The sequence below is a fragment of the Rana temporaria genome, chromosome 9 (genome assembly GCF_905171775.1).
Source record: "Rana temporaria chromosome 9, aRanTem1.1, whole genome shotgun sequence".
Taxonomy (NCBI): Eukaryota; Metazoa; Chordata; class Amphibia; order Anura; family Ranidae; genus Rana; species Rana temporaria.
Genome location: NC_053497.1, coordinates 131637596 through 131661598, shown reverse-complemented (window position 1 = coordinate 131661598; position 24003 = coordinate 131637596). Strand labels below are relative to the sequence as shown.

Sequence of the window (24003 nt, the reverse complement as noted above, 5' to 3'; positions counted from 1 at the left end):
CCGGCGGCTGGCCAGGACTTGAGCCAAGGCAGAAGAACATGCGAGCGGACCTGAATGGGCATGCACCCCGAAACTGAAGAAATGGTCCCTCCCATCCGACCAGCACATGATCATCAGAAAGGGGCACAGATAAAGGAAAAATACAACCCCCTATGCTAGTAGCCACGGCGGAGCGGGGGGGGGGGGGGGGGGAGTGTAAGTCTAATTTTTTGTATTTTAATTCTGCACTGATTGTCTTTGAAATTCCCCCTGCCCCCTATTAAATCCAATCTGGGGACAAAACCAGGGACAGACCTGGTCCGGGGACAGTGTCCTCAATCAGGGGACTGTCCCCTGAAACTGGGGATGTCTGGTCACCCTAAGGTAAGTGTCCTTATTAAAAGTCAGCAGCTCCAGTGTTAGTAGCTGCTGACTATTAATTATTTTTTATTTTTTTAATGGAACCTCTGCTTTAAGGAGATATTTCTTGCACCTACAGGTAAGCCTTAAAGGGGTTGTAAAGGTACAATTTTTTTTTCTTAAATAGCTTCCTTTACCTTAGTGCAGTCCTCCTTCACTTACCTCATCCTTCCATTTTGCTATTAAATGTCCTTATTTCTTCTGAGAAATCCTCACTTCCTGTTCTTCTGTCTGTAACTCCACACAGGCAAGGCTTTCTCCCTGGTGTGGAGTCGTGCTTGCCCCCTCCCTTGGACTACAGGAGTGTCAGGACGCCCACTAACACACAGCTCCTTTCTCTATCTGCAACGTAGAGAGCGTCCTGACTCTCCTGTAGTCCAAGGGAGGGGGGCGAGCATGACACTCCACACCAGTGAGAAAGCCTTGCATTACTGTGTGGAGTTACAGACAGAAGAACAGGAAGTGAGGATTTCTCAGAAGAAATAAGGATATTTAAAAGCAAAATGGAAGGATGAGGTAAGTGAAGGAGGACTGCACTAAGGTAAAGGAAGCTATTTAGGGGGAAAAAAAATTGTACCTTTACAACCCCTTTAATCGAGGTTTACCTGTAGGTGCAAGTTGTAAGGAGGGGTTTACAACCACTTTAAAGCGGGAGTTCACCCATAAAAAATTTTTTAACCTTAGATTGATGCTCATTTTGTCAAGGGGAATCAGCTAGTTGTTTTAAAATCGAAGCAGTACTTACCGTTTTAGAGAGCGATCTTCTCCGCCGCTTCCGGGTATGGTCTTCTGGACTGGGCGTTCCTATTTTGATTGACAGGCTTCCGACGATCGCATCCATCGCGTCACGAGTAGCCAAAAGAAGCCGAACATCGGTGCGGCTCTATACGGCGCCTGCGCACCGACGTTCGGCTACTTTCCGAAAATCGTGACGCGATGTATGCGACTGTCGGAAGCCTGTCAATCAAAATAGGAACGCCCAGTCCCGCAGCCCATACCCGGAAGCGGCGGAGAAGATGCATCTCTAAAACGGTAAGTACTGCTTCGATTTTAAAAAAAATAGCCGATTCCCCTTGACAAAATGAGCCTCAATCTAAGGCTAAAAAATGATATGTCCGGGTGAACCTCCACTTTAATCAGGTAACAAATAATTCAGATGTAAAAGGGGAACTCTGCAGAATCAGATGTAAAGGGGACTCTTGTTATTACCTTCATATGATTAGGAATGTTATTTAATAGCAAAATATATGTATTATTTATACTATAATAAAATTGCTGTGCGCGGCTAAACTGTTTTCCGGTTTGACGTGAAGAAAAGGTGGCAACCCTATATAGGCTATTTACATACCTTATAAAGCCTGCCCAGAATACTCCCAGGACTTTGCTAAGCGAGGCCTAGTCATTACTGCTCACCTCCACCATCACAGGAGTGAGCGCTTTCTCCAATTCAAACCCCCTCACATACTCTTTATCTCCCCAGGTACAGTATCTCATTCCTGTGATAAAAAAGGTGAACAGTAACAGCTGGGAGTCTCTTAGCAACATCCTGGAAGTTTGGCCTACGCCTATAGCGAGGGCATAATTCAACTTTTATCATGATCCGCAGCGTTTCACTTTACATCACTCCCCCTTGCACTGTAGGGAGGAATCCTGCAGACTCTGATGTAAGGGGGAACTCTGTGTTGGCTGAGTTACATGCCTCCCAACTTTCTGAGATGGGAATGAGGGATACCTATCACCAAAAGTATGCAGACATAATACATACCCCTTGCCACACCCCCTTAAAGAAGAATTGTGCAAAAAAATAAGATTGATTAAACCCCACAAGTGATGTTTTTTCCAATGGATCAAAAAATAGGACAAGGGGGGAAGCACTCACATTTGCCACATCTGTAAATTTAGAAGACAGAAAAAATTACTCAAAAAACGGTAATTAATTGTCGGACTTTAGAGGCAAGATGTGAATATCAAAAAGTATATACATTTATTACAAAAAATACAAAATTTACAAAACAGATCAATAAAAGAAAACCATATAGGACAGTGGTCATCAACCTTGTCCTGCAGGGCCCACTAACAGGCCAGGTTTGCAAGATAACTGAAATACATCACAGCTGATATCATTTGCTCCTCAGTGATTGCAGTATTCTAGACTGCATCTCCCCAAGGTAATACATAAAACCTGGCCTGTTAGTGGACCCTGCAGGACAGGGTTGATGACCACTGATATAGGATATATGATATGGAAAATATCTTCTGTGCATCGTCTACACGTTTCACCTTTGGGCTTCCTCAGGACGAGCAGAAGAAATTAGCAGTAGAAAAATATATTTTATTGTCTCGGAATACTCCAAGTCACATATACATACATCGATGGCATAATAAAAGGAAGTTCCAGATATAGTAGAAAAAGTCTCCAAAATCCACCAGAGAAAGCTCAAAGCTCATCCCTACTAATGATTAGCAGATGAGCATGAATTCCAGGGCAGAGAAGAAAGGGTGTAGTCAAGACACACAAATATCCAGTATACTACAGCCAGGTATATCAGACCTGGATCCAAAATGATGTGTATTAGGAGCCCCCAGAGACCAGACAGCCAGCGAAGTTAAATGAAGCCACAAATTCACATTAATATGCAGAACGCCGTGTGCCCCGGGGGATAACACAGGCTATCCCCCGGGGGACACAGCGCTCTGCATATTAATGTGAATACTGTAGTATACTGGATATTTGTGTGTCTTTACTACACCCTCTCTTCTCTGCCCTGGAATTAATGCTCATCTTCTAATCATTAGAACTGGTTTCCATACCTATGGTGCATCTCCATAACCACCAGTACAGACAGAGAGAGCTTTCTCTGGTGGATTTTGGAGACTTTTTCTACTATATCGGGAACTTCCTTTTATTATCCCCTCGACATATGTATATGCTACTTGGAGTATTCCGAGACAATTAAATATATTTTTCTACTGCTAATTTCATCTGCTTGTCCCGATGAAGCCCAAAGGCGAAACGTGTAGACGATGCACAGTGGATATTTTCCATATCATATATCCTATATGGTTTTCTTTTATTGATCTTTTTTGTAAATTTTGTATTTTTTGTAATACATTTATATACTTTTTCATATTCCAGTCTTGCCTCTAAAGTCCGACCATTAATTACCATCTTTTGAGTATTTTTTTCTGTCTGCTGTTTCTAACACTACTATTCCTTTATATTGGCTTTTGGAATTTATAAATGCAGCAATTTAGAATTCAGATGAAAGGTTTAGCACTGAGAAACACTTTTTGATAGATAAAAAGTGCCTTTTATATACATCTCTATAGATGTATATAAAAGGCACTTTTCACCAGCAAAGCACCCCCACACCATCACACCTCCTCCTCCATGCTTCACGGTGGGAACCAGGCATGTAGAGTCCATCCGTTCACCTTTTCTGCGTCGCACAAAGACACAGGGGTTGGAACCAAAGATCTTAAGTTTGGACTCATCAGACCAAAGCACAGATTTCCACTGGTCTAATGTCCATCCCTTGTGTTCTTTAGCCCAAACAAGTCTCTTCTGCTTGTTGCCTTTCTTTAGCAGTGGTTTCCTAGCAGATATTCTACCATGAAGGCCTGATTCACACAGTCTCCTCTTACCAGTTCTAGAGATGTGTCTGCTGCAAAAGGTGGCTACTTTGAAGAACCTAGAATATGAAATATATTTTCAGTTGTTTCACACTTTTTTGTTATGTATTATTCCACATGTGTTAATTCATAGTTTTGATGCCTTCAGTGTGAATCTACAATTTTCATAGTCATGAAAATAAAGAAAACTCTTTGAATGAGAAGGTGTGTCCAAACTTTTGGTCTGTACTGTAGATAGAAAAATATATTAATATGTCAGGATGTATATTATGCATATGTTTTCTTTTACATTTTCTTATGCAGCTTCTGGACCCACCTACTATCAACACTGTGGAGAATGGGCAGCTAGATAGATAGGATTGTGTATGTGTGTATGTCATATGTTATTTAAATGATGCCAATATTGTAGATGATGTTACAATTGTGTTTGTCTTTTTTCCCACTTTTCTATCTGGTTAGCAAGTATCAGGCTGGCATTCAGGCTTGAATGCCTTAGGACACTGGGGACAGTGTCATTTCAAGTGGGGGGAGTATGTAGCGCCCCATTACTTTCAGTATGTGCACTACGCTAAAGTTAGTGGGGAATGGGAGAGTTATTTTGCTCCCATTCACAATTTGCTAAATTATGGGCTGCTGTCATTCCTGAACCATCCTGTAGGTCAGTCTGCGCTCCAGGGGTGTTGATTCCACCCCTGGGCGACAGGTGGCGCTAGAGGGGTTCTGGCAGAGCCACTTTTCCCCAGCAGCCAATTAGAGGAGTTTTCCCTCGCGGGGCATGCTGGGGGAGAGTATATATGTGGCAGACGCAATTTTGTGTTGTTCTTCGCGGGTTCCAGGTGCGGCACCCACCTTCAGGGTGTGCGCATCCAACGGACCCCGGCGATGGCCTACCAGGCCGGGGTCACACGCTACGCGGAGCTCCATGTTCCTGAAAAGGGGCCCCAGTGACTTACTGGGTTCCCAACTCTGCTGAGGAGATCCCAGGCTGGATGCCGTTCGATGGGGGGTCGGCTTGAGGAGAACCCGGAGGCAGGTTGTCCAACAGGGCTTGAACGAACCATCGGGGATCTGGTGACTGGGACATTGACAGGTACACTTCAACTGTCACCCGGTGACCCTTACTTAATCTACTGGGAGGATTCGCTCAATCCGTTCGGTTCACTTAAAGTACTAGGCCTGTGGCAGAGGTCCTACAGCCAGGCCTGTGGCAGAGGCCTGTTCCTCCCAGCAATCTAAAGTGACACTTCGGCTGCCAGACTTGTGGCAGAAGTCTGTCCGGGGGCACTTCACCCACTTTGGCTAAAGCGGCGACGAACTGTAACTACTACTACTGTGCTGTCGAGAGCAGGATTGCTCGGTTCTTATCCAGGCCTGATACTGCAAAGTTCTCTTTTGCGTCATCAACCTTTTTTGCTATACCTCATGTTGATGTTGGCCATGTTGGGCCTAGAAATAAAGCATTTGAAAACCTTTATTCATTGACTGGACATTCGCTCACTACTTTGCTCATCAACTACACCCCTAGACAACACTGAGAGGTAACTTAATATGCCGATCCCAACAACAACCAGCGGTTCCTGAGGGGGTAGCGCTACACAACCCTCAAATTTTCCACTCGCCTAGGAGCTGGGAGGGGGGGGGAGCGCGGGGACCACTGGCGTGCGGGAATTGATCGGGACTCGGGAGCCGTTCTCCCATCGATCACCCCGGGGAAGAGAAAAGCCGCGGGATTACAGAGCTGATAACCCGCTGTTACAGCTGACTTTACATTGCAAATGCTACCGCTTCGCTCGTGGTTACACAGCCCCGCCTCCTGACCCCGCGCCTGTATCAGATAGACAGAACACGTCCCAGAATTGGACTGGCATTCTGTCAATCTGATACAGGCATGGGGTCAGGAGGCGGGGCTGTGTAACCACGAGCGGAGCGGTAGCATTTGCAATGTAAAGTCAGCTGTAACAGCGGGGTATCAGCTCTGTAATCCTGCGGCTTTTCTCTTCCCCGGGGGCAGGGCTCAAAATTTCAAGTCCTGAGCTACTAGCCATGCCTTAAGGGTTACTCGCCACTAGTTGACCCAACCAATCCCTACCCTGCACCACCCCTAATTCCGCCTCTAAACACGCCCTCATAAATTATCTAATGAAATGACACTTACATGTTTTATGCAGAATTAATTTACAAACTTTATCAGTGCAGCCACACCTGTGCCCATCATTGTAGCCTCTGCTTACTGTGCCCACCATTATGGCCTCTGCTCACTGTGCCCACCAATGCGGCCTCTGCTCACTGTGCCCACCATTGCAGCCTTTGCTCACCATTGCGGCATCTGCTCACTGTGCCCACCATTGCGGCCTCTGCTCACTGTGCCCACCATTGCGGCCTCTGCTTACTGTGCTCACCATTGCCGCCTCTGCTTACTGTGCCCACCATTGAAGCCTCTGCTCACTGTGCCCACCATTGCCGCCTCTGCTCACTGTGCCCATCTCTGCCGCCTCTGCTCACTGTGCCCACCATTGCCGCCTCTGCTTACTGTGCCCACCATTGCAGCCTTTACTCACTGTACCCACCATTGCAGCCTCTGCTCACTGTGCCCACCATTGCCGCCTCTGCTCACTATGCCCACCATTGCCGCCTCTGCTCACTGTGCCCACCATTGCCGCCTCTGCTTACTGTGCCCACCGTTGCAGCCTTTACTCACTGTGCCCACCATTGCAGCCTTTACTCACTGTGCCCACCATTGCAGCCTCTACTCACTGTGCCCACCATTGCCGCCTCTGCTTACTGAGCCCACTATTGCCGCCTCTGCTCACTGAGCCCACCATTGCCGCCTCTGCTCACTGTGCCCACCATTGCCGCCTCTGCTCACTGTGCCCACCATTGCCGCCTCTGCTCACTGTCCCCACCATTGCTACCTCTGCTCACTGTGCCCACCATTGCAGCCTCTGCTCACTGTGCCCACCATTGCAGCCTTTACTCACTGTGCCCACCATTGCAGCCTTTACTCCCTGTGCCCACCATTGCAGCCTTTACTCACTGTGCCCACCATTGCAGCATTTACTCACTGTGCCCACCATTGCAGCATTTACTCACTGTGCCCACTATTGCAGCCTCTGCTTACCTGTGAAGAGGATCGCCCCATGGGAAGAGGAGCTGGGAGTGGGGGGGGGGAGCCCGGGTACCGCCGGCATGCGGGGATTGATCGGGAGCCGTTCTCCCATCGATCCCCCCAGCCCTCTGATTCCTCTTGTATTAAATTGTATTGTAACTGTACTGTCTGCCCTCATGTTGTAAACTGCTGGTGTTATATAAATCCTGTATAATAATAATAGCAATACTAATAATGTCATGGTATAAAGTTGTGCATTGTGTGTAGTGAGAACCCTTTTTGTCACATCCAACAATTTTCTGAGATTTTGGAGTGTTGTATTTGTACAGAGAGCCTCACATAGTTACCGGAGATTATGCAATGCACTCAGTATGTGGAAATATCTTTGCAGCAGTGAATGCAGCTGTATACTATAACCGAGCCAGTCAGCAGGGGTGAAGCTTGAGAAGTATCTTGGCTGCCAAGCTAAGCACCCAGCAGGGAAGTGTGGGTGACACTTGAGGGAGATACCACCGCAAAGATTGGAGGAGCTCAAGGCATTCAGAGTCAGTGAATCAGAGGGTCTAGTGAGGGACCTGGAGCTCAGTGTTGAAGAACTACAAGAAGCAGTTGTAGTGAAGGGGAAGGAACTGTTACTTTGAGTTAGGAACTGTTAAAGACTTTTGCTATAGGATACAGCATTCCTGCATGTTCATATGTGGCACCTTGCTGGGGCCTTTCCCTGCACGGCTGACCTCCTATTGAAGTCACGGAGTCTGCTGATTCAATCTGCAACTACTTAAGGGTGTCCTGGCCCTAACCCTCTTTCCCCCTAAAATACAAAAAGGATTGTTAAGAGAAAAAAAAACGATTTTACATTCAAGAAGTGTCTGGCGCCCCAATGACTTTCACCATCTTTGGATGTCAGCTATCTTTGGCCTCAGAGGTTCTCATTAGACTGGAGGAGGCTAAAGACTTTGCTAAATATATTTTCAAATTACCAGGATGGCCACATTAAACTGGAACGTGGGCGGCAATTGGCCAGGGGGCTGGACTTTGGACATGCCTGGTAAAAAAGGACCCTAACCTGATGGAGCAGTCACGTGCAACACATTGATAAAGGTTTCTTTACACTGCTGTATATGCTGTGAAGTAGGCCTTTATAAAAATCTGTTTTTAAATGCCAATAAGGCCAAAACGAATATGATGTGTATATAAATGTTGGTATGTTTTTATATTGTTGTTTTTCTCTGTTGCATAAACTCCTAGTGCTGCCTGAAAAAAGCCCCATACCATTTAGCTTACAAGTAGAGTTTATATATTTCGGGATGCCACTCCTCAATTGTCCACCGGCAGAACTATACTTCTGTTGAGGGCATTTGGATTGTACATACATGATACTACAAATGTGATATAATAATTTCTGTGGGACATTCATTCATTACTTATTTTATTTCAGTTTTTTAGAAAACACCATAAAGCATGAATCTCAGAGATACACTCCAAGTCACTTGGTACAAAGATCTACAAATGAATATTTAGTCATAAGAGGATGAATCTCAAGATATAGAAACCCATTGTGCCATAGTTATAAGGCAGGTGGTCCAGTGATGGCTTGTCATGGACTCAGTCATCCCATTCGTCATCATCATCGTCATCCCCTGGATCATCATCATCGTCATCTGAAACAGAAAGCACAGAAAATAATAGGAGAATATGGGAATGGAAGCAAAGTAATGGAATAAAAATGCCTATTAGTCTTCAATCTCCAGACAAAGTTTTTTTATTTTTGGATAGAGGCGGGAGAATTATTAGATATTTTGGGGACTGTTACACAGCTTAAGACCTGCCCCCCACCCGGCCTGGCCACCAACATTTCCTGCCTACTGGCCATCCCACTGAATCCATCCACTGGCCATCCAGTCCTTATTTGAACACTTTTACAACTTAATATCTCCTCAATCCCACGTCTTTCTCCTCCTCTAGTCCTATCTCCCCCACCCCATGTCCTACTCCTTCTCCATCCCATGTCCTCCTCTTCCAGTCTCATATCTACCATCCCATGTCCTCCTCCTCCTCCATTCCATGTCCTCTTCCTTCTCCAGTCCCATCTCCTCCACCCTATGTCCTCCTTCTCCAGTCCCATGTCCTCCTCCTACTTCAGTTCTATGTCCTCTATTTGATGTCGTCCTATTCCACCTATCCTATTTCCTCCTCCTCCTCCAGTCTAATCTCTTCCACCCCATATATTCCTTTAGTCCCATCCCCACCATCCCATGTCTTTTATGGGGGGTGATGAGAGACAGAAAGAGCGGGAGGGGGTGAGAGGGAGAGGGATGAGTGCAGGGAGAGAGATATAGGGGGGAGGGGGAGTGAGGGTGGGGAAGAGAGAGAGGGGGGTATAAGAGAAAGAAAAGAAAGAGAAGGGGGTGAGAGAGATTGAGGAAAGAAAAAGAGGAGGATGAGAGAGAGAAGGTGGTGAGAGAGAGGGGATGAGAGAGAAGGGGGGAGAGAAAGGGAAGGGGATAAGAGAGAGAGAGAGGACAGAGAACAAGAGAGGGATGGGGTTTGAGAGAGAGGAGGTGAGAGCCGGAGGCAATAGAGAGAGAAGGGGGTAAGAGCAGGGGGCAAGAGAGAGAGAGGGGGTGAGAGCGGAGGCAATAGAGAGGGGGTCAATAGAGAGAGGAGAGAGAGAAGGGGGTGAGAGAGGGGGTTGAAAGCAGGAGGCAAGAGTGAGTATAGTGAGAGAGAGATCCCTAGCCCTGTCTGCAGTCACTCCTGAGCCCCCCCGTCCCAGTGCCTCTCTGCAGGTAGGTAAATGTGTGTGATGCCTAGTATTACCTTCCATGCCAGTATTAGGACGTTCATGCTGGCCAGCAACGGGCAGGACTCCTTCTCCTTCTGGGTGATGATGAAGGTGCTCTACTCCTTCCAGCAGATCCCAGGCTGCCTATGCCTCCTGACAGTCCTCGTCCTCCAGGCTTCCTTTACTGTTGATGTTGGAGCCGGGAGGGTAGAGGAGGTTGGAGAAGTCCAAGCATTGGGAGGCGCTGCTGCTCACCTCTTTGGGTGTCAGGGAGGCAGTGGAGGTCTTCTACCTCCCCGGCACTAGGTTCTAACTGCCCTTGCTGCACTGCTTGCCTTCCCAGTGGCCGCCCCCTCGCTGTGTGGAGATGAACAGCAAGGCACTATCCTGCCCGCACCCCATCAAAGACTGCCCTGGTTGGGGACCCGTCACTTGGGACACCTACATCTGTATGGGCTATCCACCCCTGATGGTGGCCCTGTTGCTGTATGTTCTATTCTCAGAATGCCTGCCACTGCAGTGTGCACACAATGTTCTCCAGAGAGGATCTATAAGCAGGCCTTACCTGAAGAATGGATCACTTTGCTTCTTTTCTGCATGACATGCATGAGAGCACCCACTAAGCCCTCAGAACTAGCCTGTGGGAGAGGGGAGGATGGGTCTTCCGTCTGTTCTGTAACCTAATGGTATAAAGGATCATTTAGAGAAAACATGCTTGGTTAAAATGTGCCACATTAGACAGCAGCATATAATGTCAACCTATCACAAACCTGGGAGATTTAAAATAGATACAGTACATGTATATAAGGAAAATGCATATGCATTTGTTACCATCAGTGAAAACAGCAAAACTTTTTTTACATGATTTAGATGGGTTATATATGTTTGTGAGAAAACAGGATGTTGGATTGGATATATTGGAACCAATAGAACCTAGGGTTTGGGGAAAACATGGCCAATTAGGAGAAAATTATACTATCAGCACTTTAAAGTGTAACTTTAGTAAAAAAAAAAGACATATTTATAGATCACTTTAGTCTTGCCCCTTTTGCAGTTATAGCTGTGTAAAACATAAAAAAATAAGTGCTGCTATATTCTGTACTGACATTTTATGAAAATAAACAAAAATTATTATTTGAAAAAAAAAAAAAAAAAAAAAAAAAAAAAAATAAGTGCTTATACTGTTTAAAATCCAGTAATACACTGTCTCACCCTGCTCTGCACATGCTCAGTTGTTCTCTGTTTTCAGGACTGTGCCTAAAATCAGAGCCACGAGAGGCCAATCTGCTGACAGAATAAATAATTTTCTCCTTCTTAGGGGCTCTGGGCTTTAACAAAATGGCAGCCTCCAGCAAGAAGAAACAGGAGCAATGCTGGAGGCAATTTACAGCACACACTAATTTTGGTAGCATAATTATTAATGTGGAAAACATGTTCCTTGCTAAAGCAAATTATTTTTTTATCACGTTGTTATGGGAAAAGTTCCGCTTTAAGACCTGCTGTCTACATAGGGGTCAGTTCTAAAGAATCGATGTCTGTATGATAGGAGTGCCCAGGTTGAAGAGTGCATCAAAGTGCATTATTCATATAGCACATTATTAATATATGTAGAACATCACTTGGACTGTTTTTAAAATGAAAGTGGATGTAAACCCTCCATACACCCAATGAAGTGAACAGCTTCAGGTGATACACAGGGATAAACCAAATCTCCCTACATAGGTTTTACATGTATATCTGCTGTCTTCATATTTATATATTTAGAATGTTCAGATTTTGTTAGGAGATTTTCTTATTCTGGTTAACACAGCGTGTGATGTCTGGGTATACAGCCAAGATAGTTAACATTGCTGATTGGAGGAAAAGCACACCCCCCCTCTCATCATAGGCACAGACTCTCAGAGCTGTTTTGTAATAGGAGCTGCTCTCTGCTAATCTGGTTTAGCAACCTCCCTGGACTGAAGATTCAAGCTGCTTTTGTCTAAAGTTTATGAAATGTTTTCAGGAGTTATCAGGCTGATAACAGAGGAACAGTTCAGAAGAGAGCTATGGGACTTAGCTCATTGAAGAGAATTAACAAAATAGTAAATACTGCAGTTATATGTGCCCAGCTTAAATTTCATGAATCTGGTTTACATTCACTTTAAAGTCTTGTTTTTTTGTTTTTTTTTTAAATAACAAACATGTTATACTTACCTGCTCTGTGCAGTTGTTTTGCACAGAGCAGCCCAGATCCTCCTCTTCTCGGGTCCCTCTTTGGCACTCCTGGCCCCTCCTTCCTGTTGATTGACCCCACAGCAAGATCGCTGGATCGAGATGGGGCACAGGTAAATATTAGAGGGGCTGAGGGCGGCTGCTGCACACAGAAGGTTTTTAATCCTAATGCATAGAATGCATTAACCACTTGCCAACTGGGCCATAGCCGAAAGATATAATAATAAAAGAAAGTGCAGCGCTGAAATAGTCCATAAATCACACTCTCAAAAGAACCATCAGTGTGTTTCTTCAATGGTGATAGACAAAAAAAAATTACATGCAGGTGATATCGTGATGAGGGACCTACACCAGTGATAAAAATTAGCCGCTCACCTTCATCTGTGGACCCTTATGTTACAGAGGGTCACAAACACCTTCCCTTACGGGTAATATCCAAAGCATCCAGAAATCCAGGAATGGCAGCGACTATTGAATTCACAATTAGTCCTTTTTTTATTCTGAAGAAAGGTATTTCTAGATTATAAGTATAGGTAGATTTGTGTCTATCGCCATTGACGAAACACACTGATGGTTCTTCTGAGAGTGTAATTTATGGACTATTTCAGCGTTGCACTTTCTTTTATTATTACATTTTAGGGATTAGATTTTTTGACCCTTGGTGTTCAGCTGCTATATTAGGGTTGTTTTATTGCGCTGATTTGTTTTGTATATCACATAGCCGAATGATGGCCCGCTAGTGTGGTCAGATTATTCTGGTAGGGGTTTACAATATTTCTCCAGACCCAGCACATCACAGAGGGGGGGAAAAGGACCGATGATGGTGGCAAACACTTGTCAACAAACCAGCACGGGTTCAGCTCTCTCCTCACAGGCGATCGGTACAGTGTATGAGGAGAGGAGGGAATTGGTGCAGCAGCCCTTTGGGCTGCATCTGAAGTGCCCACAGCTCTGATCTGTGCCAAATCACACCTTATCCGTGCCTCAAACATGCCAATCCATGCCTCAAACATGCCAAAAATTTATAACAGGAACAAAGGAAAATGCACTTTTTTTTACCAGATTTTCAGTCTTTTTTTCATTTATAGTACAAAAAAAAAACAGTAGTGATTAAATACCACCAAAACAAAAATAAAAATAAAAAAATTCATATGGGTACAACACAGCATGACCAAGTAACTGTTATTCAAAATGTGAGAGCACTGACAGCTGAACATTGGCCTTGTTTAAAAACATAAATAAATAAAAACCAAACATGTTTTACTTACCTCCTCTGTGCAGTTGGTTTTGCACAGAGCAGCCCAGATCCTCCTCTTCTCGGGTCCCTCTTTGCTGCTCCTGGCCCCTCCCTCCTATCGAGTGCCCCTCAGCCAGCAGCTTGCTATGGGGGCACCTAAACCGAATCAGAGCTCTGTGTATCCATTCAGATACGGAGCCCCAACCTGGCCCGCCCCTTTCTCCCCTGAGCCAGTAGCGCAGCTAATGTGTCTCAGCCAATCAGGAGGAGTGACCCAGACGGCCGAGGGACACATGGACATCGCCGGAGAGAGAAGGGGCTCAGGTAAGTAATTAGGGGGTGCTGGGGAGGCTGCTATACACAAAAGGTTTTTTATCTTATTGGAAAGAATGCATTAAGATAAAAAGCCTTCTGCCTTTACAACTCATTTAAAGTGGTTGTAAACCTTTGTTCTTTTTTTTTTTTAAATAACAAACATATCATACTTACCTCCACTGTGCAGTTTCATTTTTTACAGTGTGGCCCCAATCATCATCTTCTGGGGTCCACCGGCGGCGCTCGCGACTCCTCCTTGCAATGGTAAACCCCCTGGGAGAAGCGCCCTCCCTGGGGGGGTTACCTTGTGGGCACGCTCCTGAGTCCAGCATTTGCCAATGGCTGCCCTGCTATCAATCTTTCCAATCAAGAGTCGAGCACTCCCGGCAGAGAGGTACAGCACGTCTCTGACGAGGGAACGAAGGGCTCAGGTGAGTAAAACAGGGGGGCCGGTCACTGAGAGAAGTTTTTTCACCTTAATGCATAGGATGCATTAAGGTGAAAAAACACAAGGGTTTACAACCCCTTTAAGTGCCCAGTGGGCAAGTGGTTAAGATAAAAAAAACTGAGTTTACAACCATCTTAATGACTTTTTTCACATGGTACTGTGATAATTAATAGTAACAACATTGTTTGTTATGTGATTATACAAATGACACTGTATTTATTTATTTGTATATCTTGTATTTTGGATGCAGCTTTGCTGGTTTTAGGGATTGGGATCGCTGCTTAGTTAAAGCATTTGTTAACCTAAAAAAACAAACAAATATTGATCTTGTTCTCTTACAGCATGTTATACAGCACAGTGCTTGTGCTGTGCAACACCTAAAAAACCTGTCTGATCCTGCCTGGCTATGTCCTCTCCTCTGTAAACTGACCATCGTTTATCATGGCTGCTGAGCCCTGACACTGTGGTCAGTTTACGTGCCTCCGTCATCCGCAGCTCTCCTGTCCTCCTCTATCCTCCTATGTCCTCTCTCCCCCCCTTCCCTCCCTGTCTGTCTGTCAGCTACTGTGTAATTGCCCACCCCCTCCCCTCTTTCTGCTGAAGTTTCATTTAAACTTTATACCATCCTGTCTGTTTAATAATCCTATGTGCCCCTGTGTCTGTGTTTTATAAAAATAATCCATTCTTTACCAGTTCTCAGAGCGCCGATCGCCATTCACGTGACCCGCCATCTCTCTCCTCCTCCTCCCCTCTGGACTGACGTCAGTGGAGAATCTCCGGCCCTGCCCGCTGCAGCTGTCAGACGGGGAGAGGAGAGAGGCGGCAGCTCACGTGAACAACGATCGGTGCTCTGAAAACACAGACACAGGGGCACATAGGATTATTAAACAGACAGGATGGTATAAAGTTGATTAAGTGGCTTAAAGTGGTTGTAAACCCATATTAATAAAAACATTTATGAAATAAAAAACCTGCAAGACAAAAGGCATAATGAGCTAGTATGCATTGCATACTAGCCCATTATGAAATACTCACCTTAGATCAAAGCTGTTGCAGCGGTCCCCATACACCGCTGTGACCGGCGACATGTCTCCTGGGGATTATTTCTGGGTTCGCAGGCTACGGCGCTGTGATTGGCCAGAGCCACTGGCCACGGCACAGGCCCTTTAGAGAAAGCACAATTGAGCCATTTCTTCAGAGCCTATGATGTCGGCATAGGCATATATGGTAAATATCTCCTAAATCGTGTAGGTTTAGGAGATATATACAGTACCTACAGGTAAGCCTTATTATAGGTTTATCTGTAGCTGTAGGTACAAGTGGTGTTACACAATTTACGACTACTGGGATTGGTCCCTTAATGACCAGTAAGGGGCATGAGATATTAGGGGTGAAAGAGTTGGAGTCAAGTTGAGTTTAATATGAAAAGTCATCATTTGCATACAAATTAAGCTGCCCATATTTTTGGTGGCTCTAGGGGACCAATTTAAAATGAAGAGCGGATACCAAAACATATACCAAAAATGTATTTTATATCCCATTCATAAAATGAACATTTGTAAAGCACAATGAACATTTGTAAAGCATATAACTTTTTTTTTTTAAATAGTGGTATGGCCGCAGTTAGGCCACACAGCTGCTTTACAAGTGAAGCCCTAGGTCTTTGAAATGGGTTTTCTAGTTATATCCAGAAAAGGGTGTATTTGTTGAAAAATATTTATATTAGTTACAGCATGTAAGTGAAGATGGGAATGAGAGACAGTGGTGCAATGTGTCTACACATCCATGTACTGTATACCTTGGGCTAGATTCAGTTAGCCGGACGCATTGTTACGGCGGCGTATCGTAAATGGGGCCGGCGTAAGCGCGCCCAATTCAAATGAGTATGAGGGGGGCGTGTTTTATGTAAATGGGTGGTGACCCGACGTGATTGACGTTTTTTACGAACGGCATGTGTACATATCCCAGTGTGCATTGCTCCAAAGTACGCCGCAAGGACGTATTGGTTTCGACGTGAACGTAAATTACGTCCAGCCCTATTCGCGAACGACTTACGCAAACGATGTAAAAAATTCAAAATTCGACGCGGGAACGACGTCCATACTTAACATTGCGTACGCCTCATAGAAGCAGGAGCAACGTTACGCCCGAAAAGCCTTACATAAACGACGTAAATAAAATCCGCCGGGCGCACGTACGTTTGTGAATCGGCGTATCTAGGTAATTTGCATATTCTACGCCGAAAACGACGGAAGCGCCACCTAGCGGCCAGCGTAAATATGCACCCTAAGATGCGACGGTGTAAGAGACTTGTGCCAGTCGGATCTTAGGCTAATTTCGGCGTATCTTAGGCTAATTTCGGCGTATCTTGCTTTCTGAATACAGAAAGAAGATACGCCGGCGCAGCTTTGAATTTACGCGGCGTATCTATAGATACGCCGGCGTAAATCAATGCTGAATCTAGCCCCTTCTGTTCAGGTAGAAAATGCAGAATTAGTGATATGATTGAAAAACATGTATCCTCCATGTCTCCTAAGCCACCTCTCACCCATACACATCTCACCACATACACAATCTACTGTATAACAAAGGAAACACTGAAACATTTCTTCACAATACTTATTAGGCCCAGCGTATTGTTTTGAAGTTGTGTTCAAAGGAAGGAGACCAGGACCTCTATCAAAGAGTTTTTTTATTTCTAGAATAGATGGATAGCTAAACCACAGCCAGCACTTATAATAATCAGATTACCTTTATGTTCATGTAGCACCCTCCTAGGTAGGTGCTAGGAATTGGATAAGTTAGTCTTTTGTGTTTTGATAGGAAAATTTAGTTGCCTCACTGTAGTCAGTGTGGCTTTATTTGGTTTGACAGGCAAAAGCATATTCTGCTCATTGTAATCAGTGAAGCTTCAATCTGCTAGCGAGGTTTGCTCAGTGGGGTAGATTCAGATAGATTAGCGGATATTTAATTTAATTAATTTATCTGATTTACGATCCGCCGGCGCAAGTTTGAGAGGCTAGTGCTGTATTCAGAAAGCACTTACCTCCAAACTTGCGGTGGCGTATCCTAAATACCCCGGCGGAATTCAAATTCCGCGGCTAGGGGGAGTGTAGTATTTAAATCAGGCGCGTCCCCGCGGCGATCGAACTGCGCATGCGCCGCCGGCTAAATTTCCCAGAGTGCATTGCTCCAAATGACGTCGCTAGGACGCATTCTGAATCGACTTACGCAAACGACGTAAAAATTCAAAACTCGGCGCGGGAACGACGGCCATACTTAAAGCGGGGGTTCACCCTATTAATAAAAATTTTTTTTTTTTTTCCTCTAGCATACAATGAGGCATTGTAGCGCGAGCTACAGTATGCCTGTATTTATTTTTTTAGTCCGGTACTCACTGTGCAATCCTAGCCAGACGATTACGACTCCTGGGCGTTCCTATCCAGAGGCAGCATGATTGACGGCCGGCTATGGCGCGTCACGCTTCTCCGGAAATAGCCGAAATAGGACTTGGCGCTTCACGGCGCCTGCGCATAGTCTGTGCGCAGGCGCCGTGAAGAGCCGAGACCTACTCCGGCTATCTTCGGGGAGCGTGACGTGCCATAGCCGGCCGTCAATCATGCTCCCTCTGGATAGGAACGCCCATTCCCCGCGGGGAGTCGGAATCGTCTCGCTAGGATTGCACTGTGAGTACCGGACTAAAAAAATAAATACAGGCATACTGTAGCTCGCGCTACTATGCCTCATTTTATGATGGAAAGTTGTCAATAAGGGTGAACCACCGATTTGACATAGGATACCCCTCACATAGCAGGGGTAACTATACGCCAGAAAAAGCCGAACGCAAGCGACGTAAAAAAAAAGCGACGGGCGGGCGTTCGTTTCTGAATCGGCGGTTCTCCTCATTTGCATATTCGTCGCGTATACAAACCGAAGCGCCACCTAGCGGCCGGCCTGGAATTGCAGCCTAAGATCCGACGGTGTAAGTCACTTACACCTGTCGGATCTTAGGGGGGAGATACGCCGTCGTATCTCATATCTGAATCCCGGCCAGTGTGTTCAGCTACTGCCTCTCTGGTCTATAGCTTCCTCTGTATACAGGAGACGTAAGAAGTTTCTGAATAATAGGTGTGAAACTATGCTATGCATGGTAGCATGAATATGGATACAGCCCCAGCATACCCAGAGAGACATGCTGAAAGAATATATTTATTCAGTGAACACACTGAGCTCTAGGTCTTGTCCCAGAGTGGAGGAATCCAGCCTGAGAGGGGCATGCTGCCCTCTCAGGCACTGGCTGCCAGGTAGAGACCTCAGGTAGGCGACCCTGATGAAGAAAAGAAGAGACCTGGGTGCTTAGTGGAAGCTGACTGAGGGGAGCTGTCTGCCATAGATTTGGCTTGTATCACTGGAGGGCATCACTTGGAAGATTGAAAGGAGGAATCCATCTGTCCTTGGGCCTTGTGAGCACAGACATTGGGAAGATCTTGGGGACCTTGTGCTATACACTGGTGCCTAGTTATAGTCAGCTGTGGGTCTATTAAATAGGACACTGTCTGGTGTTCAGAAGAGCGCTATCCAGATAGTGTCGACTAAAGAGAAAATATTTGACTCTACTTGTTCTATTAATACTTAAAGCAGGAAGTCCTTAAGTCCTTAGTCCTCAGCGTACCTAGTTTTCATTCTTTGAGTATCCCACCACTACCCTCACCCCTATCCAAGTTCTCCAAAAACAAAAACAACATCCCCTAGACTGGTTTTTGGAGAAAGAGTGCATGAGGCTGCGGTTCTGAGATTGGGAAGACCTGGATAAGTAATTTCTGTGGCTCCTACAGGAGTAGCACTGCATTTACATAAAACAGGGCATACTAGATTTGTGAACCACCTTTTTGGTACAAAAGAAAGTTCTCTAAGGTGTACCTAAAGCGGAGTTCCAGCCTTTTTATGTTTATTAAAAGTCAGCAGCTACAAAAAGTGTAGCTGCTGACTTTTAATAAACAGACACTACTTACCTGCTTCATGGTCCAGTGATGCGGCCGCCCGGAGTCACGAGTGCCGCTCCTCTCCCCCCCTCTCCGCCAGCGCCTCCATTCACACTGTGGGCACCCGGCCATGACAGCTTTCGGCTTCATGGCCAGGCATGCACAAGTCATGCTGCGCTCTAGGAGTGCACAGGCGATCTCCTGGGACCTGTGACGTGTCCCAGGAGATTTCATAGAGGGAGGGGCCGCCTAAGGCGAGGGGAGGAGTGACCTAGGCGGCCTGTAGGTGGATGTAGGAAGTGGAACAGGAAGTCCCACTCCTACCGTAGCCCCCACTCCCCCCCAAACAAAATTACATGCCAAATGTGACATGTCGGAGGGTAAGGAGTGCTTAAAGCGGAAGTTCCACTTTTGGGTGGAACTCCGCTTTAAGCATACAACGTGATTGGTGTCCATGCAGCCATTGCGTCCCAAATGTCATGAATGGGACTGCCTGTACAAGGATGCATGGAACATCTGTGCATCTCCGTGAGGGCAAACATGGCCCTTGTGTGGGTGTATACTTAAGTATGCCCGAGTGAATACGGCTTAAAATATTAATAGTCTTCTTGCTGCAAAAAAAACAATTTGTAAAATTCAAGTGCAATGGTGGCAAATAACTTTGAAACTAGGCTTCCAGGTATCAGGAATAATAATGTATATGCTGTGATATGCTTTGATTATCTTACAGGAAAAATGCATTGAATGAATTATGAAGGCTGCTATTGCTTAATCGCTTCGAAAAGAAAATGAAAAAGATTTGCACCTACTATGAACAGGACGAAAGGGTAGTATCCCTATGGGCTACACTAGAGGCTTAGTCCACTAGGTAGCCACTGATTCTGCCATTATTATAATCCTCCACTGTGTCCAGTGCTCTGGTCATGTTGTGTTCTTAGTGTGATAGAATTGTAATGTGATCCTGTCTAATGGCCAGTTAATGCTGTGCTCTATGTCTGTAAATATCTGCAGATTTAAGAAGTACATAAAAATTCTGATGGGTACTTAATAAGAAATGTAGTGGCACAGGTCAAAATATTAAATATGCTTTCTACCTGTAGCTCAATGAGAAGCCTCTCCTTACCTTGTTCAGCTGCTTTCCTTGTCTTATCTGGTCCAGAAGAGCCCCTCTACCAGAAGGGGTGGAGGGAATTGCCACTGGACTTGCCACTGGACTTGCTAATCCAGGAGGTGGTGGAGGTGGAGGACCACCACTGATCTGTGGGAGTGGAACTGCTGGCGGAGGTGGTGGAGGCGGGGGAGCAGGTGGACTGGGACCCCCTCGAGGTGGTGGAGGTACTCTTGGTGAGCCAGAAGGTGGTGGAGGAGGAGTGACACGAGTTGGAGGAGGTGGTGGAGGAGCAGTTGACCTGTTTGGTGGAGGAGGCAAGGGACCAGCTCTACTTCTTCCTTGTGATGGTGGAGGTGGCAGTGGGGCATGGCGGGAGGGTGGAGGCGGAGGGGCAGAATCTGTTAAATCTGTTAAATCTGTAGAGAAAGAACATAGAATTATTAGTCTCTAAAAGTGGTTTCCAAACTGTGTCCTGGGAGCCAGATGCGACCCTTTGTAGGCATTTATCTGGCCTTTGGGGCACTACCCCCCCCCCCCTTTGCCCCTCAAAGTCTGAAGGACAGGAAACTGTCCCTTTGTTTAGAAAGTTTGGAAGTTTGGAGACCCCTGCTCTCTAAGGTATAGTATGTGAATCTAATGCCGCGTACGCACGATCATTTTTCGGCATGAAAAAAACAAAGTTTTTAAAAAATTTCATTTAAAATGATCATGTGTGTAGTAGTATATGTTGTAATATATGGATATGTATGTGTATATTTATATATATATATATGTATATATATATATATATATATATATCTATATTATATGAGTCTAACATATACAGGCCGGATTTCAAACCTGTGATTCAAAGAGACAGGAAGAGTCTCAAACCACTACTCAATCAGTTCTGTGATTACATGTTGCAAGTCAAAAGAGGTTTGTCTATTGTCAAAAAAAGACAGAGACAGGATGGAGCCGTTTTTACATATCGAACCATTATTCAGATCACATGCAATCTAATTACTTATTAGAGGGGGCTTATTAGTATGCAAGGATGCATACTAATTAGTGACTTCGGCTGAAGTCACATCCTGTCTTTTAAGAGTGGCAGGTAAATATGTCCTGCTGTCTTTCAATTAAGAGACAACCAATCAAATTGCTCAGCTATTCAAAAGAAACAATATATAATGTTGGGAATTTCTGGCTATCAGTTAGAGAATATACCCCCACGTATTCTCTGCATGAACATGTGAAGGCACAGGTCTAGTCTTGTCTTGTCACTCTATGGTGAACATTACTTTGTTGGATTCTTGTATCGTCTGTGGACTTTGTATGTTATTGGAAGATCCATTAAATGCGTTCTCTGGAGAACCTGGTGTGAGTTGCTGCGGAAACAACCTAATTTACTCTCTGACTTCAGTACATTGGATCTTATGGTTCTGTGTTGGACACTATACATGATCAGAAGATAATATTTAATGATCACTACATTGGTGCCGTTCAAGTGACCAGAAGCACATTTTCAGGACTTAGTAACAGAAGCCGGTGATGATAGCAATCCTGTGAGTTGGACAGAAGTCTGATGGAGACCCAAGAGCTGTGCTGTGACCTCTATTGTCTGGTTGTGACATAAGAGAGTCTGATATACAAGACTATACAAGTTTGGAACCCCAGAATTATTCTCTGGAGACTGGAAACTGAAGAAAGAAGGGACTGCCGTGTACTAGAAGACGGGAACTGGCAAGGTGAAGCTTCAAATGCGGTGAGTAAAATATTTCCTTTATTTTAAATTATTAGTACTATAGTTAAAATGCTTACTCAGTGTGAAGCTAGTGTCAGTTCTGATAAAGTTAACAGATGGGTATTAAAATGTATTAAGCGTCATGGCGGTCCTTATGAAATGCCAGAAAAATTTAAGCAGACGTGGACTATGATGAAGGAATTTTTAGAGGAAAGTGTTTTTGATAGCAAAATTTCAGAAAGTAAAAGAAAAGGTTGTATTGTGCAGGGCTTGTTATCTTGTTGTTTAAAAATGGAAAGTTCTTTGAATAATAAAGTTGAGGAAATTGCGCAGTTACAGAGTGCAGTTGATAATAGCCTTAAGGTTTGCAAGAGGTTACAACACCAATCAGAAACTGAGACAGTAAATTTAAAATTGCATGCAGTTACCATTGGTGGAGCTTTGCTTGAGAAATCTAAACGTTGTGATGAATTATCAGAGGAAAATGAGAGATTAAAATTAAGAATTATGGAATTGGAGAAGAGATCTCAGGGATGCAGATGTGCATCAAATCTTGGATTAAGCAATCTGCAGCAAAATACAAACTTTCTATCAAATGAAACAGAACCTCATATTAAATCTGATAATTCATTGCCAGCCGCACCCACAGTGACCACCACGGTTTATAACAATAATAATAACACAGGTGAAGTTCAGGTTGTAATGAAGCATTTGAAACCAAAAGAACTGGATGCAATTTTTAAAGAAATAGGAATGGTTCCCTGCCATGATTTAAACAAATTTTTAAAATGGTTTTGTGACTTGCAGAATGTCATAGATTTGTACAACCTCAACCCATCGGACTTAGAAAGAGTTTTGCAACATTCTATAGGGAAAAGTCTTTGGTTGAGGATCAAACAGATCTGTCTTCAGCCTCTGAGGACAAGGGACATATTACTGGAGTTATTATGTGTTCTGTACGGAGTGCGTTCTGATGTTACGATTCATGGGAAGATTGATCAAATGCAGGGTGAATCTCCCTATGAATTGTCGCACAGGATATATACTATTATGGAATTGTTGGTTGGTAATAATCTTGCATTTGAGCGGGGAGGCTCGATACACATCAGTATGTTTCTAGATGCTTTGCATGAAGATATCAAACAAGATATTTTATTGGTTACCCCGAATCCTCACGATTTAAAAGACATATTATTGAGAGCAGATCATTTATGGAGAAGGTCAAATGAGCAAGCTGTCAGAATTGATGTAGTCACATTGTTTAGGACAAACACTGAACAGAAAGATCAGAAGATAATATCTAATGATCACATCAAAAGGGGAAACTCTGGGTCAAACATAGGCTATATTAACATGAAAAACAGAGCTGGCCAAAATAATAATAAGAAAAGGACCTGGATACCATTTCCTCAGTTAAAACAGAAATATGACCACCTGAAGATTGAGTATGATAAGATGAAAATAGAATATCACACACTATTAGAACAGTTGAATGGTACAGATCTGTTTTTGAATGAAAATGACACTTCTATAGCAGTGGGGGTGAATTAGCTTTAAAGTGTAAACATGTAAATAGTTCTTTGTTTAAGGTCCTGGCTAATGAGTTTTGTCTGAGTTTTTTGTCTTTCAGGTACAGTGCATTGCTGGAGATACGCGTTCGCATGTAAAAAGCAGGAGTAATTGCTGACTAGTGGGGGAGAGACACTGAATGGACAATATCACTATACAAGAAATTATAAAGAATTCATGGACACTCTCTCAATTTTCATCAAGCAATGGACTTTGTTTTTGAACATTCAAATTTTTTTTCTCTTCATTTTTTTATTTTATTTTCAATGGACCTACCCAACGCCCTATTTTTTCATTTTCTCCCTTTCCCAGATATATTTTTCTTTTTTTATTATGTTTTATTTCTTGAACTTAATCTTAAAACCAGAGCGAAGCATTTAAATCTAGAATAATTTTATAACATCTGTACATATGAAATAATGCATATTGATATCAATATATTTACATCTGAGGTGATGTTGCACAAATGGCTGGGCATAGC

At 44.3% G+C, this 24003-nt stretch overlaps 1 protein-coding gene across 1 annotated transcript in view; it reads right to left on the bottom strand.

Moving 5' to 3' along the window:
- Positions 1-8550: 8550 nt before the first annotated feature.
- The window catches only part of WAS (WASP actin nucleation promoting factor), a 57153-nt gene continuing 41700 nt past the window's right edge, over positions 8551-24003 (bottom strand). Inside the window, exons 10-12 of the mRNA XM_040324528.1 lie at positions 20243-20646; positions 10489-10603; positions 8551-8799 (exon numbers count right to left, since the gene is read on the bottom strand). Of these exons, the coding sequence (XP_040180462.1) occupies positions 8744-8799; positions 10489-10603; positions 20243-20646 (575 nt within the window). The 3' untranslated portion in view covers positions 8551-8743. The remainder of the gene's footprint in view (positions 8800-10488; positions 10604-20242; positions 20647-24003) is intronic.